Here is an 18,685-nt window from a genome sequence, read left to right as displayed (position 1 = left end):
CCATCTGGTGTTGGGCCGGAGTGTTACAAGTTGTTTTTCTTCGAAGAAGTCTTTCGAGTCACGGGACCGAGTGACTCCTCCTTTTGTCTCCATTGCGCATGGGCGTCGACTCCATCTTCGATTGTTTTTCCCCCGCAGAGGGTGAGGTAGGAGTTGAATTGTAGTAATAGTGCCCATGCAATGGAGTGACTAAGTATGCACCTATTTAAGGTTGAGATGATACATATATAAATAATTGAAGGTAACTTCCAAACTGCTACAGGCTCCCGGGGAGGCGGGTGGGCACATGCGAATCTACTGCGACTGATGCCACGAACAGATGTACACTGGGTAAGTGACATTTTCAGTTCGATGGCATCTGTCGCTGTAGATACGCATGTTCTGCATAGACTAGTAAGCAGTTATTTCCCCAAAAGCGGTGGATCAGCCTGTAGGAGTGGAAGTAGTCTAAAATAATGTCCTTAATACGGCTTGACCTACTGTGGCTTGTTGTGCGGATAACACGTCTACACAGTAGTGCTTGGTGAATGTGTGAGGCGTAGACCATGTGGCTGCCTTACATATTTCTTGCATTGGGATGTTTCCTAGAAAGGCCATGGTAGCACCTTTCTTTCTGGTTGAGTGTGCCCTTGGTGTAATGGGCAGCTGTCGTTTAGCTTTAAGGTAGCAGATTTGGATGCATTTAACTATCCATCTGGCTATACCTTGTTTTGAAATTGGGTTTCCTGCGTGAGGTTTTTGAAATGCAATAAAGAGTTGTTTAGTCTTTCTGATGTTTTTTGTTCTGTCAATGTAATACATTAATGCTCTTTTGACATCTAATGTATGTAGTGCCCTTTCAGCTACGGTATCTGGCTGTGGAAAGAACACTGGAAGTTCCACTGTTTGATTTAGATGGAACGGTGAAATAACCTTTGGCAAAAATTTAGGATTTGTCCTTAGGACGACTTTATTTTTGTGTAGTTGTATAAAAGGTTCCTGTATAGTAAACGCCTGAATCTCGCTTACTCTTCTTAGGGAAGTAATGGCGATGAGAAATGCCACCTTCCAGGTTAGGAACTGTATGTCGCAGGAGTGCATGGGTTCAAAAGGTGGACCCATAAGTCTAGTTAGGACAACATTTAGGTTCCATGAAGGAACAGGTAGTGTTCTTGGTGGTATAATTCTCCTAAGGCCCTCCATGAATGCTTTAATGACTGGTATTTTATATAGGGAAGTTGAATAGGTAGTTTGCAGGTATGCAGATATTGCTGCAAGGTGAATCTTAATGGAAGAGAAAGCTAGGTTAGATTTTTGTAAGTGAAGCAAGTAACCCACTACATGTTCTGGAGTTGTGTGTAATGGTTGTATTTGATTAACATGGCAGTAGCAAACAAACCTCTTCCATTTACTTGCATAGCAGTGCCTGGTGGATGGCCTTCTTGCTTGTTTTAGGACTTCCATACATTCTTGGGTAAGTTGTAAGTGCCCGAATTCTAGGATTTCAGGAGCCAGATTGCTAGATTCAGCGATGCTGGATCTGGGTGTCTGATCTTTTGGTTGTGCTGTGTCAACAGATCTGGCCTGTTGGGCAATTTGATGCAGGGTACCACTGATAGGTCTAGCAGCGTTGTGTACCAGGGTTGCCTTGCCCAAGTTGGTGCTATCAATATGAGTTTGAGTTTGCTTTGACTGAGTTTGTTTACCAGGTAAGGAAGGAGAGGGAGAGGAGGAAAAGCGTAAGCAAATATCCCTGACCAGTTCATCCATAGGGCATTGCCTTGGGATTGTTTGTGTGGGTATCTGGATGCGAAGTTTTGGCATTTTGCGTTCTCCCTTGTCGCAAACAAGTCTATCTGAGGTGTTCCCCAGAGTTTGAAATAAGTGTTCAGAATTTGGGGGTGAATTTCCCATTCGTGGACCTGTTGGTGATCTCGAGAGAGATTGTCTGCGAGTTGATTTTGTATCCCTGGTATAAACTGTGCAGTTAGGCGAATTTGGTTGTGAATTGCCCAATGCCAAATTTTTTGTGCTAGCAGGCTTAACTGCGTGGAGTGCGTCCCCCCCTGCTTGTTTAGATAATACATTGTTGTCATGTTGTCTGTTTTGACGAGAATGTATTTGTGAACTATTATTGGTTGGAAAGCTTTTAGTGCTTGAAAAACTGCTAGAAGTTCTAGGTGATTGATATGCAGTTTTGTTTGATGTACGTTCCATTGTCCTTGTATGCTGTGTTGATCGAGGTGTGCTCCCCACCCTGTCATGGAAGCATCTGTTGTTATTACGTATTGTGGCACTGGGTCTTGGAAAGGCCGCCCCTTGTTTAAATTTATGTTGTTCCACCACAGAAGCGAGAGGTAAGTTTGGCGGTCTATTAACACCAGATCTAGAAGGTGACCCTGTGCTTGAGACCACTGTGATGCTAGGCATTGTTGTAAGGGCCTCATGTGCAGTCTTGCGTTTGGGACAATGGCTATGCATGATGACATCATGCCTAGGAGTTGTAATACCATCTTTGCTTGTATCTTTTGTGTTGGATACATGCGTTGTATGATGGTGTTGAAATTTTGAATTCTTTGTGGACTTGGAGTGGCTACTCCTTTTGATGTGTCTATTATGGCTCCCAGGTATTGTTGTACCTTGCGTGGCAGAATTTTGGATTTTGTGAAATTGACGGTGAACCCTAGTTTGAAGAGGGTTTGTATGATATGATTTGTGTGATTTGAGCACTCTATTAACGAATGGGCCTTGATTAGCCAGTCGTCTAGATATGGGAACACATGTATCTGCTGCCTTCTTATGTGTGCTGCGACTACCGCTAGACATTTGGTAAAGACTCTTGGTGCGGTTGTTAATCCGAAAGGCAGTACCTTGAATTGGTAATGTATTCCTTTGAATACAAACCTTAGGTATTTCCTGTGCGATGGGTGTATTGGTATATGGAAATAAGCATCCTTGAGGTCTAAAGTTGCCATGTAGTCGTGCAGTTTTAGCAATGGCAATACTTCTTGTAGTGTGACCATGTGGAAGTGGTCTGATTTGATGAAAGTGTTCACTACTCTGAGGTCTAGGATTGGTCTCAGTGTTTTGTCCTTCTTTGGTATCAGAAAGTACAGTGAGTAAACTCCTGTGTTTATTTGTGTGTTTGGCACTAATTCGATTGCATTCTTTTGCAATAGTGCCTGCACTTCTATCTCCAGGAGATTGGAATGGTGTGTTGTTAAATTTTGTGCTTTTGGTGGTATGTTTGGAGGGAATTGTAGAAATTCTATGCAATAACCATGTTGGATAATTGCTAGAACCCAAGTGTCTGTAGTGATTTCCTCCCATGCTTTGTAATAATGACCTATTCTTCCCCCCACTGGTGTTGTGTGGAGGGGGTGAGTGACCTGTGAGTCACTGTTTAGTAGTAGGGGCTTTGGGGCTTTGAAATCTTCCTCTATTTCTAGGGAATTGCCCTCCTCTATATTGTCCCCGAAAACCTCCTCTATACTGTCCCTGGTAACTGGACGGTGTGGCTTGTGAGGTGCTGGCTTGTGTGCTTTGACCTCGAAACCCCCCTCGAAAGGGCGTTTTACGGAATGTGCTGTAATTCCCTCTGCTCTGCGGGGAGTAGAGTGCGCCCATGGCTTTGGCAGTGTCCGTATCTTTTTTGAGTTTCTCAATCGCTGTGTCCACTTCTGGACCGAACAGTTCTTTTTCATTAAAAGGCATATTGAGAACTGCTTGTTGAATCTCTGGTTTAAATCCAGACGTTCGGAGCCATGCATGCCTTCTGATAGTTACAGATGTATTAATTGTCCGTGCAGCTGTATCTGCAGCGTCCATGGAGGAGCGGATCTGGTTGTTGGAAATGGTCTGTCCTTCCTCGACCACTTGCTTTGCCCTATTTTGTAAGTCCTTGGGCAGATGTTCAATGAGATGTTGCATCTCGTCCCAGTGGGCTCTGTCATAGCGCGCAAGTAGTGCCTGGGAGTTCGCGATGCGCCACTGGTTTGCAGCTTGTGCTGCGACTCTTACCAGCTGCATCGAACTTGCGGCTTTCTTTATCTGGGGGTGGTGCATCTCCAGATGTGTGGGAGTTGGCCCTTTTCCTAGCTGCTCCTACAACAACAGAGTCTGGTGGCAGCTGTGTAGTGATGAAAACCGGGTCCGTAGGAGGCGGCTTATACTTTTTTTCCACCCTTGGTGTGATTGCCCTACTTTTGACCGGCTCCTTAAATAGGTCTTTTGCGTGCCGGAGCATACCAGGGAGCATAGGCAGGCTTTGGTATGAGCTGTGGGTGGAGGAGAGTGTGTTGAACAAGAAATCATCCTCGACCTGTTCTGAGTGGAGGCTTACATTGTGATATTGTGCTGCTCTAGCCACCACCTAAGAGTACGCGGTGCTGTCTTCTGGTGGAGATGGCTTTGTAGGGTATGCCTCCGGGCTGTTATCTGACACTGGGGCGTCGTATAGGTCCCATGCGTCCTGATCTTGGTCACCCTGGCTCATGGTGGTGTGAGCTGGGGAGTGTGATGGAGTTTGTGCTGGTGAAACGTCAATCACGGGCGGAGGAGAGGGTGGTGGTGTAACTCTTTTCACCACTTTTGGTTGTGGTGTTTGTTCCGTCTGGAACTCCAACCTCCTCTTTCTCCTAATGGGGGGGAAGGGTGCTTATTTTTCCTGTCCCCTGCTGAATGAAGATACGCTTTTGCGTATGGTCCACATCAGTTGCTTGTAGCTCTTCCTCAAACCTATGCTTCTGCATTTGGGAGGTTAGCGAGTGCTCTTCTGTATAAGAGCCTGAAGCTGGGTCGCTTGCAGTTTGTTTCGGCAACGAAACTTTGTCTGCGTGTTTTTTCGGCTCCGAGGTGACTTTTTTCCTTTTCGGGGCCGAAACCTCTCGGCGTCGATCTGTTTCGGTGCCGCTGTCTCGGCGTCGAGCCGTGTCCACACCGGCATCTCGGTGTCAAGGCTTGTCTCCAGCACTTTCTCGGTCCCGAGAAGGCTGCGTGCCGGTGTCTCGACCGGAGTCGGACGATCTCGGCACTGTTTGGGCCTTTTTCGGTGCCGACGGTCGGTCACCGAATTTATGGGTCGAGCCATGGCCTGGTGGCAGTGGCGTCCCCTGGGCCTTGTAAATGTTTCTCTGTGTGGTTTTAGACGTCTTACTCACGGTTTGTGTATCGTCGAATCCTTCGGAGTCTGAGTCTTGGATCGAGAAGGTACCTTCCTGTTCCTCGAACTCCCGTTGGGCTGTCGGTGCGGACGCCATCTGAAGTCTTCTGGCTCGACGGTCTCGGAGTGTTTTTCGGGACCGGAACGCACGACAGGCCTCGCAGGTGTCTTCGCTGTGCTCAGGTGACAGGCACAGGTTGCAGACCAAGTGTGGTCTGTGTAGGGGTATTTATTGTGGCATTTGGGGCAGAAACGAAACGGGGTCCGTTCCATCGGCGTTCTTCAGCACGCGGTCGGGCCGACCAGGCCCCGACGGAGGATCGAAAAACTACCCCGAAGGGCACCGGAGCTCTTCGATCTTCGATGCGGTGTTGAATGTAAGTACGCCGATCCCGAACGCAACAATACCGACGAAAATCTTCCAAAATTAGCTAATTTTCCGTTCCGAAACTCGGAGCGACAGGAACACGTCCGAACCCGATGGCGGAAAAAAAACAATCGAAGATGGAGTCGACGCCCATGCGCAATGGAGACAAAAGGAGGAGTCACTCGGTCCCGTGACTCGAAAGACTTCTTCGAAGAAAAACAACTTGTAACACTCCGGCCCAACACCAGATGGCGAGCTATTGCAGAACATGCGTATCTACAGCGACAGATGCCATCGAACACAAGATTCTTATTGGTGTTCAAGGGCATATAACAAGAGCAATTCAAAAGAAAACAGACGTTCAGATTTTAACTAAAAAAAAAAAAAAAAGTAGCAAGTTCACCTTAGAGGAAAAGGCCCAAACTTTAGCCAATAAGATAAGTATTTCCAATCTCACCCCTCCCAGAGGCCATATCACAAGTCCAGTGGACAGTGAGCCCAAGATTTTTACTTTCTCCAAGCAGATACGTCTGACTTTACTTCAAATGAAACATTTTAGCTATTCCATCTGTTGTGTGTGTCGAGTTATTCCATCATTAACTCTGAGGTCGATAAAATAAGTAGGCATGGAAAAAAGCTTCAAAAGGAAGCATGTATTGCCTTTACCACGATCACAAACCAGAGGGCTTCAGGATTCACATAACATGTTGACCGAAACCCTTAATGACTATGAGAGAAGGCTTCCGAGATGACCACAGAAAACCAAGGATGCCAAGAACCCCTCCTCCGGGGGTCACAACAGTCCTGTAGAGCTTGGGGGAAGGTATTCAGGACACTTGGGAGAACTCCAGACACCACATCTTTAGAAGTCTGGGAGTTGTGGCCCAGCAGGTAACTGGCATGGACTGACCCAAGGGCCAAACTGGTTGAAGAAAATACCCTCTCCTATTGTGGGAGTTGGGGTAGGGAGGAAGGGGGAGAATTGGGCAGGAAAGTATTCAGGTTTGTCTGACTAGGACACAACGGCACCACTAAATCTCAAATGAGGGGTGCGGAGGCAAAAATGCAGGTTCTCCCAGGGCAGACTGGTGAGGTCTTGTAATCTGGCGACTTACTGGGGTGTCAGAGCAAGATTTGGCCTAGGCCTCTAGAAGGGCATCAATTAGTGCCTCGTTCAAAGTTAAGGGGGGCTCAGTAGCAGTTTGGCCACAGCTGGAGAACTTCAGTGAAAACATTGTTTTTCACCTCCAAGGTGGGAGGCAGGAGGTCGAAAACTCTGGAGATGTGGGAAGACCAGAATCAGGAAATATGTCAGTCAAGGACACTAGCCTCTTGAAAGTGATCATGCCAAGTCTCTTCATGGTAGGGGCACTGAAGAGCTAGAAAGAGCTCGTCACCAAAGATTGTGGAAAGATTATGGAACGACAACAAGAGAACTAATAAAGCTGAAGTAACTATTGGAAAATGTCAAATGCAAGCTACGGACTAAAGTAAATCCAAATGGATAAAGGCATTTTATCTTATCTATATACACAATACAACTCTTCTTCTAGCACTAAGCAGCTGTTCAGGAGGCGCAAATAAAAATTGTGCGTCATCAAAAAGAAAGGAAAGGTTTCATGTAACTGGGGAAAAAAGCAGCAGAAGTTGAGGAACCACTCTCCGCACCAGACCATCGGGTGTACTGATAGAAAGATCTGAACAAATCATTCTGAAAAGTCACCAGTACTGAACTCTACTCCTTGACTCTGTTCCTTATTCTGGTATTTTGAGTGCTTTACCAAAATAAGGACCTCTGGAAGCAGAATCAAGAGTTAAGGATGCAACAGATTTCAGTGGCGCCTAGCAGAGCTGGGTGCTTTTGAGATCACAGATGGAGATCCAGACACCAACGGTAGATTTACAAACTCCATGGAACTGCCTGAGCGGCAATTCAACCTCTAGTGTGAGAGTTGGTCACACCTCTTGGTGCTATGCTTCACAGATCATAGTTAACACCAGGATGCCCAAGGCAGTTTTATGGAGTTCTGAGGCAAGACAATTCATATGCGGTATCTTTCAGATCAATATTTGGAGTGCAAAAGTCAACTGGAATTGCAGTACTATGAACTTTCAACTTTGCGGTTTCAATCCAAAAAGTTCTGGAATGTGCCCAGAGTATTGCCCACATGAACATTGCCCAGGAACTGGTAAAGTGATGCTTTTGCTGGTAACAAGTGATTATAACTTCACTAAATCCTTGTAGACAGATGTTCTGTCCCACAATGAAGTTCAGTCTCACACACGACCAGTCTCTTTGGAAAACGATATTCTCAGCAACTTCAGAGAACACAAGAACTCCCCTGAAGCTTGCGCCCTAGAACTGAGCTTCAGAGCAGGTCGGCCGCTAACCTGACAGTTGCCTCAGCCTTCACAAGGCTACTTTAAGCCCATTGCAAACGTGCAAAGCAGAGATGTGCTGGATGGAGAGGCCAGTCCAGTGGTAGGTAGGTCAGTGAACAAAATGGTTCCACGAAAAAATGAACAAACAAGGAGGAGCCAAGCCTGGCTTCCCACCTGACAGAAGACAACAGGAACCAGACTGGACAGATACACAGAGAAGGGGAGCAGCGCTCACGCAGAAGAGAGCTGGCAAATACTTTCACGTGAAGGGCTACACAATCATTTAACGTGAAGGTTCATCTAAGAAGATGTATTAATTTTTTATTTATTATTTATTTATTGTTTAAACCGCCCTTGCCAGCACCAGAGTGCTCTAATATTTTCAGAAGGAGAGCACCACAGTGACAGCATGGCAGGTCAGGCACTGCTCAAGCCTACAAATTAAAACTCTGAACACAAAGTTCCTAAACTGAACTGCACAATCTCTGCTCTTGAGCCCCTTCAAGAGCTGTAGAGCAAAGCTAAACATGCAACAGAAGAGTGGAGCAAGAGGTGACTGATATGTGAGACAAAACCAACCTAGATACCCAGAGAATCAAATGTGCACAGGTGACATTACTGGAGAACAGACATGGGGACTAACAGAAAGTGCATGGATTAATTGAGAAAGGAGAACATGACCAGAGACTTAGCCAAACTCAGAAAAAGAAAAGCAAAGAAAGGAAAAAAGGAGCCAAGGAAAGACCAACAGAGAAAGAACTACAGAGCTATGTACGTACAGACTACAGCGGCAACCAGAAGCATCCACTAGGCCAGAAGTATACTATGCTGTCAAGCCTGGTGGTCAGGTAAACATATGGTATAAAAAGAAAACTAAGACCGATCGTAGACTAAAGGCTCTGTAGAACAGTGGAAAATATGGAATCTGTAAGGATTTATCACAGAATAAAGAAATTAAAAGTAACAGGAGAAAGTGGCGAACGCAGGTTTTCCACTAGATACTGACAAAGCACAGGTAACCCACAGAAACCAGTCTCCAGTCAAAGTTTAAAATTCAGAAATATACCACAATGTCTGCAAAAACAGTATTGTCTTTTCCGAAAAAGACAACGTAGTGCATGCAAAATAAGAAAGAGGAGAGGTTTTACTGGTTTGCACGGATCCATACCTCTATGCTGCTTCCAGGCACCCGGGAGGCGAAGTCGCTCCGTAAACCTCGGAAGTCTGCCTGATCCTTTTCTCGGATGATTTCCAGCACCAGGTCTCGTGCTTGCTGCAGGAGGAGGAAAAGAAAAACGATTGAAATGCTACCAAAGTAACAAGACTACACAGAAACTTAAAGGCCTATAATGGCAAAAGATGTAATACATTTGCATTCATGCTTTTGCTTCCAAGGCACAGTGCACACGTGTAAACTTCTATTTTTGCCCTTTTCAAACCCTTTTAATTTTAGGTGCGCACAGGCGGTTGTTCGGAGTCCCAAAAAGTAGGTTTATGCAGCAGTCTATGCTAAGAGGTTGTGCCGATGAGTCTACTGAAAGGGTCCCATTCCTGCAGGCTTGGGATCAACGCTGAAACCCTTCCATTCCAGCCCAAGTGCACAGGGCGTCTCTGTTGGCATTCTTACCACCCGACAAGCCCCAGCCAATCCTCCCAATCTCCGAGGCAGGGCAGGGCGCAGTGCACCTAGGAGACTAGGGCAAGCTTCTTACCTGTAATCCTAGCGCTCTGTCCAGAGGGAAAATCAGACGATTTAGAAGCTTATTCTGCAGCAGAAGGAGCTCCCCTGACCCTAAAAGTAGACCATGGACAAACCCTTCATGTTAAATGTTATCCATTCTGCAAGTTTATGGATCTAAGGAGTGAGACACTGTTTCACTTTCACATGAAAAGCTGTACGAAAGATATAGTTCTGATTCACTGTCCGAACCAGACCCTTAAAAGTGATATTTTCTCCCCAAATCAGCAGCCTGGGACACTTTTCGCTGAATAAGGGGAAGTAACAGTTTTAGTCCAAGAAAGACGGACTTCAAAACTTTGCACGAACTTTGTCTTTTCACTGATCCAAAGCCACCTTGCTGGCTCCAAGTAACAGAAGCCTCTAAATCCCCTGAAAAAGTTGTGCAAAATACTTAGAAGTTGTTTCTGGCATTTTGGAAAGCAAGCAGAAGAAACTGGGAAGTTGGTTAAAAAGCAGACTGGACTGTCCAAGGTTTTCAGAACAAACTAGACCCCCACATGATAGGCAAAACCGTTTTTTTAAAGAAAGACAGTCCACTTTCCACTGAAGAGAAATGCTCACTGTTCACTGACTGATGAGAACGGAGCACACAGAAGGCCTACATGCAGATTTTCCAGGTGTGCTTGGGGGTACTTGTACATAAGGGCAGCACACCTGGGCTTGGGGCAGAACCCACGTTTGTTAGAAAGTGCACAGGTAGGCGCTGGGTCTACCCTCGATCACGAGCATCCACCTCAGACAGGTAGGACCACAGACGGCGGAACGAACAGGAAGAACATTCAGATGAGGATGCAGAGGAAGTGGTGCAAGAAGAGAAAGTTGCACATATGTTGACAAGTGCAGATGTCAAGATGCCAGCTGGAGAGCATTGCTGGACAAGAGAAGCTGAGTCCAGAGAAGGTGGCAGCAAACAGCTGAAAGTGCCACACAAGTGACAACATGTTAAGAAATAAGTGAACAAAAGAAAATGTCACTTTGCACTTCGAAGTTAAGCATAGTTGTGGTGCTACATTTGAGCTGCTAAAGCTCAACATGGCAAACAGCTTTACTGAGAACGCATAGCTACAATTTAATAGTAGAATTAGAAGGTGTAAGTGGGCCCAAGACCGCAGTAGAGCAGCGCAGAGGGAAGTTGTAGCTACAGCAAGTGGCAAGGAAGAAAATTAATCCACAGAAAGCGAAGGAGCGAAAGAGAAATTGTGCAGACCTCGAGGAAAGTATAACAAAACATAGAGAAACAAGCCCCAGGATTAGATGTGGCACAGACCACAGAAACTAATGAGCTGGAGGTAACAGAGGAGGACGACTGAGTTGAAGCTGGTAAACAAAACGAAGTCCAGTGTACTACCAAGAGCACGGATTGCAGAGCATACTTCTTAAAGGAGTCCACAAGAATAGCTCACTGACAGCAACTGCTTCACTTGACACATGAAGGCCAACGCTGCACAATAAAAACCACAGGGCCAGGATGAAAGTAAAATGCATATAAATACTCAGAAAAAGAGGTCGGTAGAGCAGCAGGAGTTAAGAGGAATTCGTGTTACGCTTGGAAAATGCAGCAAAGATGCGACCGACAAAAATGAAACTGTAGTAGAAATCGGAGTTCAATACAGGTGATAGAAAAACAGACTGCAGCAGCCACATAAATGTGCTGAGGGAGAGTGGAGAACAATCTCAGGCACTCAGGGCTGCAGAGATGGCAGCGTCACAGACCCATTTCAGTAATGTATGAAAACCCCTTTAAGAAAGGTGACCAGCTCAGGGGGATTCCAAAGACCAGGCCTTAACGGCAGAAGAGTAAACATCAAGTCATTAAGGTAAATACAATGTGTAACAAAAGAGTTGAAAGATTGGAAATGTGCAATGGGAACTTGAAAATTCACCTTGAGGAGTGAGCAGAGCAACATTACTAGCAAAATGAAACAGTAATACTGAAGGAAGCTGGCCCTTTACGTGGTATGCGAGTACCGTGTAAAGGGTCCAGGCGGTCCCCAGTGAGAGCACAGGGCTGGCTACGCAATCCCATAGAGCTCTGTTTAGCGGTAGTGTGGTCAAGCAGCCTTAGGCTCAACACAAAGGAGAGCAAGACATTTACAAATACACACTACAGTCAATAAATACGAGACGACTCCAGGAAATCCACACCAATTTATAAAAATAGGAACCAGTCCGAGTGTACCAACAAGTGGGCTCAAGTCTCACGAGCCCGGGGGACGCAGAGGCACCTGTGGTCCTCGTCTCCTCAGTCCGGTGAGTCTGGGTACAAAGGTGCAGTGGATAGCCGGGATTACTGTCACCGGAGGCGGTCGCATTGGAGGGAGGCCTGTACAATGAGGCTGCAGTCTTTGTGAGGGTCACAGTGAGGAAACCCACGATGGACTGAGAGGCTGGGGACCAAGCTGGCCCCATTGGTCCACTTCAACACGGTCTGGGGGGCGCGGGTGCAGAGGCGCTGTTCGGCTGCAGTTTTGGCAGTCCAGAGTCCTCTTCGGCAGATCTTGGGTGCCTGAAAGGATACAGGGGAGCTGCTCTGCCACTCCATGGGAGCTCCTTGTGCTGGGGTGAAGACTGACAGTCATCCTGGGCTTTTGGAAGTCTCAGTAGTTGGAGGATAAGGAGTGTCTCACAATGGTCTATGTCCACAGGCAGGCTTGGCAAGGTTGCCGCTGAGTTAGTCACGGATCTTCAGTTCTTGCCTTTTGCATCTCTGGAGTATCCTTCAGTCAGCTGGGATCTGCTTCTCTGGTGCCAGGCACTCCCCTACAGACTGCACTGAGGGGGGCCTTGGGGGTGTGTAGAGTAGTAGCCAATGGCCTACTGACCCTTAGGGTCACTATGCCCACTATATAACTACTTCCTGTGGAGAAAAATGTCCCAGAATTCCTAAGTATGCCATCACAAAGATGGCTTTTTCTGAAAAACTGCGTCCCTCATACAGCAACCCACCACAGGGGTGGTACTAGCATGTGGGTGGCACACATACTTGACTCGCTAATTTTCCCACCTGTTCAGGTTCTAGGGGGGGGGGGGGGGGGGGTGACATCCTCTTGTGCGAGGGGAGACAGATTCACATTCCAAAGGTGGCAGCTTCGATGAAGCTTGCCAGCCCAAGGAGGCTAATCAGCAGGTCATCCTGGAAGGCAGTGGTACACCCTCTTTCCAGACAGGCCTTAGTTATGGGCCTCCTGAGAGCAAAGGCTCTCACCCGAGGAGGTCAGATCAGCATCTCTGGTGGCAGGCTGGTAGAAGCCAGTCAACAAGGACACCAGAGGCTGGTTGGATTTCAGGGTACACCTCAAAGGTGCCCTCTGGCTGCATATATAGGTAAAACCAACACTGGCATTGGTGTAGGTTTGCCAATACCAGAGGTTTGATACCAAACATCCCCATCTTCAGTGGAGTCATGTAGCTGTGGAACTTGTTTTCACCAGTGTCCAGTACATGGTTTAAAATGTCTTCTCTGGTCACTTGTACTGGCAGTAATGGACTGACCAGCACAGGGACATGTCTGCTCAGGTATGCTCACACATGTATTACTGAGCACCCTGCCTTAGGGCTGTCAGGCTGCTCTAGGAGTGACTTACAAATATTACATGCAGTGTCAGGGCACACAGGAATGTGTGAAATTGAAAATGTCACTTACCCAGTGTACATCTGTTCGTGGCATCAGTCGCAGTAGATTCGCATGTTTTGCAATAGCTCGCCATCTGGTGTTGGGCCGGAGTGTTACAAGTTGTTTTTCTTCGAAGAAGTCTTTCGAGTCACGGGACCAAGTGACTCCTCCTTTTGTCTCCATTGCGCATGGGCGTCGACTCCATCTTCGATTGTTTTTCCCCCGCAGAGGGTGAGGTAGGAGTTGAATTGTAGTAATAGTGCCCATGCAATGGAGTGACTAAGTATGCACCTATTTAAGGTCGAGATGATACATATACAAATAGTTGAAGGTAACTTCCAAACTGCTACAGGCTCCCGGGGAGGCGGGTGGGCACATGCGAATCTACTGCGACTGATGCCACGAACAGATGTACACTGGGTAAGTGACATTTTCAGTTCGATGGCATCTGTCGCTGTAGATACGCATGTTTTGCATAGACTAGTAAGCAGTTCTCTCCCCAAAAGCGGTGGATCAGCCTGTAGGAGTGGAAGTAGTCTGAAATAATGTTCTTAATACGGCTTGACCTACTGTGGCTTGTTGTGCGGATAACACGTCTACACAGTAGTGCTTGGTGAATGTGTGAGGCGTAGACCATGTGGCTGCCTTACATATTTCTTGCATTGGGATGTTTCCTAGAAAGGCCATGGTAGCACCTTTCTTTCTGGTTGAGTGTGCCCTTGGTGTAATGGGCAGCTGTTGTTTAGCTTTAAGGTAGCAGATTTGGATGCATTTAACTATCCATCTGGCTATACCTTGTTTTGATATTGGGTTTCCTGCATGAGGTTTTTGAAATGCAATAAATAGTTGTTTAGTCTTTCTGATGTTCTTTGTTCTGTCAATGTAATACATCAATGCTCTTTTGACATCTAATGTATGTAGTGCCCTTTCAGCTACGGTATCTGGCTGTGGAAAGAACACTGGAAGTTCCACTGTTTGATTTAGATGGAACGGTGAAATAACCTTTGGCAAAAATTTAGGATTGGTCCTTAGGACGACCTTATTCTTGTGTAGTTGTATAAAAGGTTCCTGTATTGTAAACGCCTGAATCTCGCTTACTCTTCTTAGGGAAGTAATGGCGATGAGAAATGCCACCTTCCAGGTTAGGAACTGTATTTCGCAGGAGTGCATGGGTTCAAAAGGTGGACCCATAAGTCTAGTTAGGACAACATTTAGGTTCCATGAAGGAACAGGTGGTGTTCTTGGTGGTATAATTCTCCTAAGGCCCTCCATGAATGCTTTAATGACTGGTATCTTATATAGGGAAGTTGAATAGGTAGTCTGCAGGTATGCAGATATTGCTGCAAGGTGTATTTTAATGGAAGAGAAAGCCAGGTTAGATTTATGAAAGTGAAGCAAGTAACCCACTACATGTTCTGGAGTTGTGTGTAATGGTTGTATTTGATTAATATGGCAGTAGCAAACAAACCTCTTCCATTTACTTGCATAGCAGTGCCTGGTGGATGGCCTTCTGGCTTGTTTTATGACTTCCATACATTCTTGGGTAAGTTGTAAGTGCCCGAATTCTAGGATTTCAGGAGCCAGATTGCTAGATTCAGCGATGCTGGATCTGGGTGTCTGATCTTTTGGTTGTGTTGTGTCAACAGATCTGGCCTGTTGGGCAATTTGATGCAGGGTACTACTGATAGGTCTAGCAGCGTTGTGTACCAGGGTTGCCTTGCCCAAGTTGGTGCTATTAATATGAGTTTGTTTTGACTGAGTTTGTTTACCAGGTAAGGAAGGAGAGGGAGAGGAGGAAAAGCGTAAGCAAATATCCCTGACCAGTTCATCCATAGGGCATTGCCTTGGGACTGTTTGTGTGGGTATCTGGATGCGAAGTTTTGGCATTTTGCGTTCTCCTTTGTCGCAAACAAGTCTATCTGAGGTGTTCCCCAGAGTTTGAAATAAGTGTTCAGAATTTGGGGGTGAATTTCCCATTTGTGGACCTGTTGGTGATCTCGAGAGAGATTGTCTGCGAGTTGATTTTGGATCCCTGGTATAAATTGTGCTATTAGGCGAATTTGGTTGTGAATTGCCCAACGCCAAATCTTTTGTGCTAGCAGGCTTAACTGCGTGGAGTGCGTCCCCCCTTGCTTGTTTAGATAATACATTGTTGTCATGTTGTCTGTTTTGACGAGAATGTATTTGTGAACTATTATTGGTTGGAAAGCTTTTAGTGCTTGAAAAACTGCTAGAAGTTCTAGGTGATTTATATGCAGTTTTGTTTGATGTACGTTCCATTGTCCTTGTATGCTGTGTTGATCGAGGTGTGCTCCCCACCCTGTCATGGAAGCATCTGTTGTTATTACGTATTGTGGCACTGGGTCTTGGAAAGGCCGCCCCTTGTTTAAATTTATGTTGTTCCACCACAGAAGCGAGAGGTAAGTTTGGCGGTCTATTAACACCAGATCTAGAAGGTGACCCTGTGCTTGTGACCATTGTGATGCTAGGCACTGTTGTAAGGGCCTCATGTGCAGTCTTGCGTTTGGGACAATGGCTATGCATGAAGACATCATGCCTAGGAGTTGTAGTGCCATCTTTGCTTGTATCCTTTGTGTTGGATACATGCGTTGTATGATGGTGTTGAAATTTTGAATTCTTTGTGGACTTGGAGTGGCTACTCCTTTTGATGTGTCTATTATGGCTCCTAGGTATTGTTGTACCTTGCGCGGCAGAATTTTGGATTTTGTGAAGTTGACGGTGAACCCTAGTTTGAAGAGGGTTTGTATGATATGATTTGTGTGATTTGAGCACTCTATTAACGAATGGGCCTTGATTAGCCAGTCGTCTAGATATGGGAACACATGTATTTGCTGCCTTCTTATGTGTGCAGCGACTACCGCTAGACATTTGGTAAAGACTCTTGGTGCGGTTGTTAATCCGAAAGGCAGTACCTTGAATTGGTAATGTATTCCCTTGAATACAAACCTTAGGTATTTCCTGTGCGATGGGTGTATTGGTATATGGAAATAAGCATCCTTGAGGTCTAAAGTTGCCATGTAGTCGTGTAGTTTTAGCAATGGCAATACTTCTTGTAGTGTGACCATGTGAAAGTGGTCTGATTTGATGAAAGTGTTCACTACTCTGAGGTCTAGGATTGGTCTCAGCGTTTTGTCCTTCTTTGGTATCAGAAAGTACAGTGAGTAAACTCCTGTGTTTGTATGTTTGGCACTAATTCGATTGCATTCTTTTGCAATAGTGCCTGCACTTCTATCTCCAGGAGATTGGAATGATGTTTTGTCAAATTTTGTGCTTTTGGTGGTATGTTTGGAGGGAATTGTAGAAATTCTATGCAATATCCATGTTGGATAATTGCTAGAACCCAAGTGTCTGTAGTGATTTCCTCCCATGCTTTGTAATAATGACTTATTCTTCCCCCCACTGGTGTTGTGTGGAGGGGGTGAGTGACATGTGAGTCACTGTTTAGTAGTAGGGGTTTTGGGGCTCTGAAATCTTCCTCTATTCCTAGGGAATTGCCCTCCTCTATATTGTCCCCGAAAACCTCCTCTATATGTCCCTGGTAACTGGACGGTGTTGCTTGTGAGGCGCTGGCTTGTGTGCTCTGACCCCGAAACCCCCCTCTAAAGGGTGTTTTACGGAATGTGCTGTAATTCCCTCTGCTCTGCGGGGAGTAGAGTGCGCCCATGGCTTTGGCAGTGTCCGTATCTTTTTTGAGTTTCTCAATCGCTGTGTCCACTTCTGGACCGAACAGTTCTTTTTCGTTAAAAGGCATATTGAGAACTGCTTGTTGAATCTCTGGTTTAAATCCAGACGTTCGGAGCCATGCATGCCTTCTGATAGTTAGATGTATTAATTGTCCGTGCAGCTGTATCTGCAGCGTCCATGGAGGAGCGGATCTGGTTGTTGGAAATGGTCTGTCCCTCCTCAACCACTTGTTTTGCCCTATTTTGTAAGTCCTTGGGCAGATGTTCGAGATGTTGCATCTCGTCCCAATGGGCTCTGACATAGCGCGCAAGTAGGGCCTGAGAGTTCGCGATGCGCCACTGGTTTGCAGCTTGTGCTGCGACTCTCTTACCAGCTGCATCGAACTTGCGGCTTTCTTTATCTGGGGGTGGTGCATCTCCAGATGTGTGGGAGTTGGCCCTTTTCCTAGCTGCTCCTACAACGACAGAGTCTGGTGGCAGCTGTGTAGTGATGAAAACCGGGTCTGTAGGAGGCGCCTTATACTTTTTTTCCACCCTTGGTGTGATTGCCCTACTTTTGACCGGCTCCTTAAAGATTTCTTTTGCGTGCCGGAGCATACCAGGGAGCATAGGCAGGCTTTGGTATGAGCAGTGGGTGGAGGAGAGTGTGTTGAATAAAAAATCATCCTTGACCTGTTCTGAGTGGAGGCTTACGTTGTAAAATAGTGCTGCTCTAGCCACCACTTGAGAGTACGCGGTGCTGTCCTCTGGTGGAGATGGCTTCGTAGGGTATGCCTCCGGACTGTTATCTGACACTGGGGCGTCGTATAGGTCCCATGCGTCTTGATCTTGGTCACCCTGGCTTATGGTGGTGTGAGCTGGGGAGTGTGATGGAGTTTGTGCTGGTGAGACGTTAATCACGGGCGGAGGAGAGGGTGGTGGGTTACTCTTTTCACCACTTTTGGTTGAGGTGTCTGTTCAGTTTGGAACTCCAACCTTCTCTTTCTTCTAATAGGGGGAAGGGTGCTTATTTTTCCAGTCCCCTGCTGTATGAAAATACGCTTTTGCGTATGGTCCACATCAGTTGATTGTAGCTCTTCCTCAAACCTATGCTTTTGCATTTGGGAGGTTAGCGAGTGCTCTTCTGTATAAGAGCCTGAAGCTGGGTTGGTTGCAGTTTGTTTCGGGACCGAAACCCTGTCTGCGTCCTTTTTCGGCTCCAAGGTGACTTTTTTCATTTTCGGGGCCGAAACCTGTCGGTGCCGATCTTCTTCGGGGCCGCTGTCTCGGCGTCGAGCCGTGTCTACACCGGCATCTCGGTGTCGATGCTTGTCTCCAGCACTTTCTCAGTCCCGAGAAGGCTGCGTGCCGGTGTCTCGACCGGAGTCAGACGATCTCGGCACTGTTTGGGCCTTTTTCGGTGCCGACGGTCGGTCACCGAATTTATGGGTGGAGCCATGGCCTGGTGGCAGTGGCGTCCCCTGGGCCTTGTAAATCTTCCTCTGAGTGGTTTTCGACGTCTTACTCACGGTTTGTGTATCGTCGAATCCTTCGGAGTCTGAGTCTTGGATCGAGAAGGTACCTTCCTCTTCTTGTTCCTCGAACTCTCGGTGGGCTGTCGGCGCGGACGCCATCTGAAGTCTTCTGGCTCGACGGTCTCGGAGTGTTTTTCGGGACCGGAACGCACGACAGGCCTCGCAGGTGTCTTCACTGTGCTCAGGTGACAGGCACAGGTTACAGACCAAGTGTTGGTCTGTAT

At 46.6% G+C, this 18,685-nt stretch overlaps 1 protein-coding gene across 5 annotated transcripts in view; it reads right to left on the bottom strand.

Moving 5' to 3' along the window:
- Positions 1–18,685, bottom strand: part of FUBP3 (far upstream element binding protein 3) — a 217,507-nt gene that overhangs the window by 122,175 nt on the left and 76,647 nt on the right. For all 5 annotated transcript variants that reach the window (XM_069237058.1, XM_069237062.1, XM_069237059.1 and 2 more), the window contains one exon: positions 9,058–9,162. In XM_069237058.1, coding sequence (XP_069093159.1) covers positions 9,058–9,162 — 105 coding nt within the window. The remainder of the gene's footprint in view (positions 1–9,057; positions 9,163–18,685) is intronic.

Source organism: Pleurodeles waltl, chromosome 6 (genome assembly GCF_031143425.1).
Source record: "Pleurodeles waltl isolate 20211129_DDA chromosome 6, aPleWal1.hap1.20221129, whole genome shotgun sequence".
NCBI classification, from domain to species: domain Eukaryota; kingdom Metazoa; phylum Chordata; class Amphibia; order Caudata; family Salamandridae; genus Pleurodeles; species Pleurodeles waltl.
The sequence above is the reverse complement of the archived record's forward strand: the minus strand, read 5'-3'. Positions and strand labels throughout refer to the sequence as shown.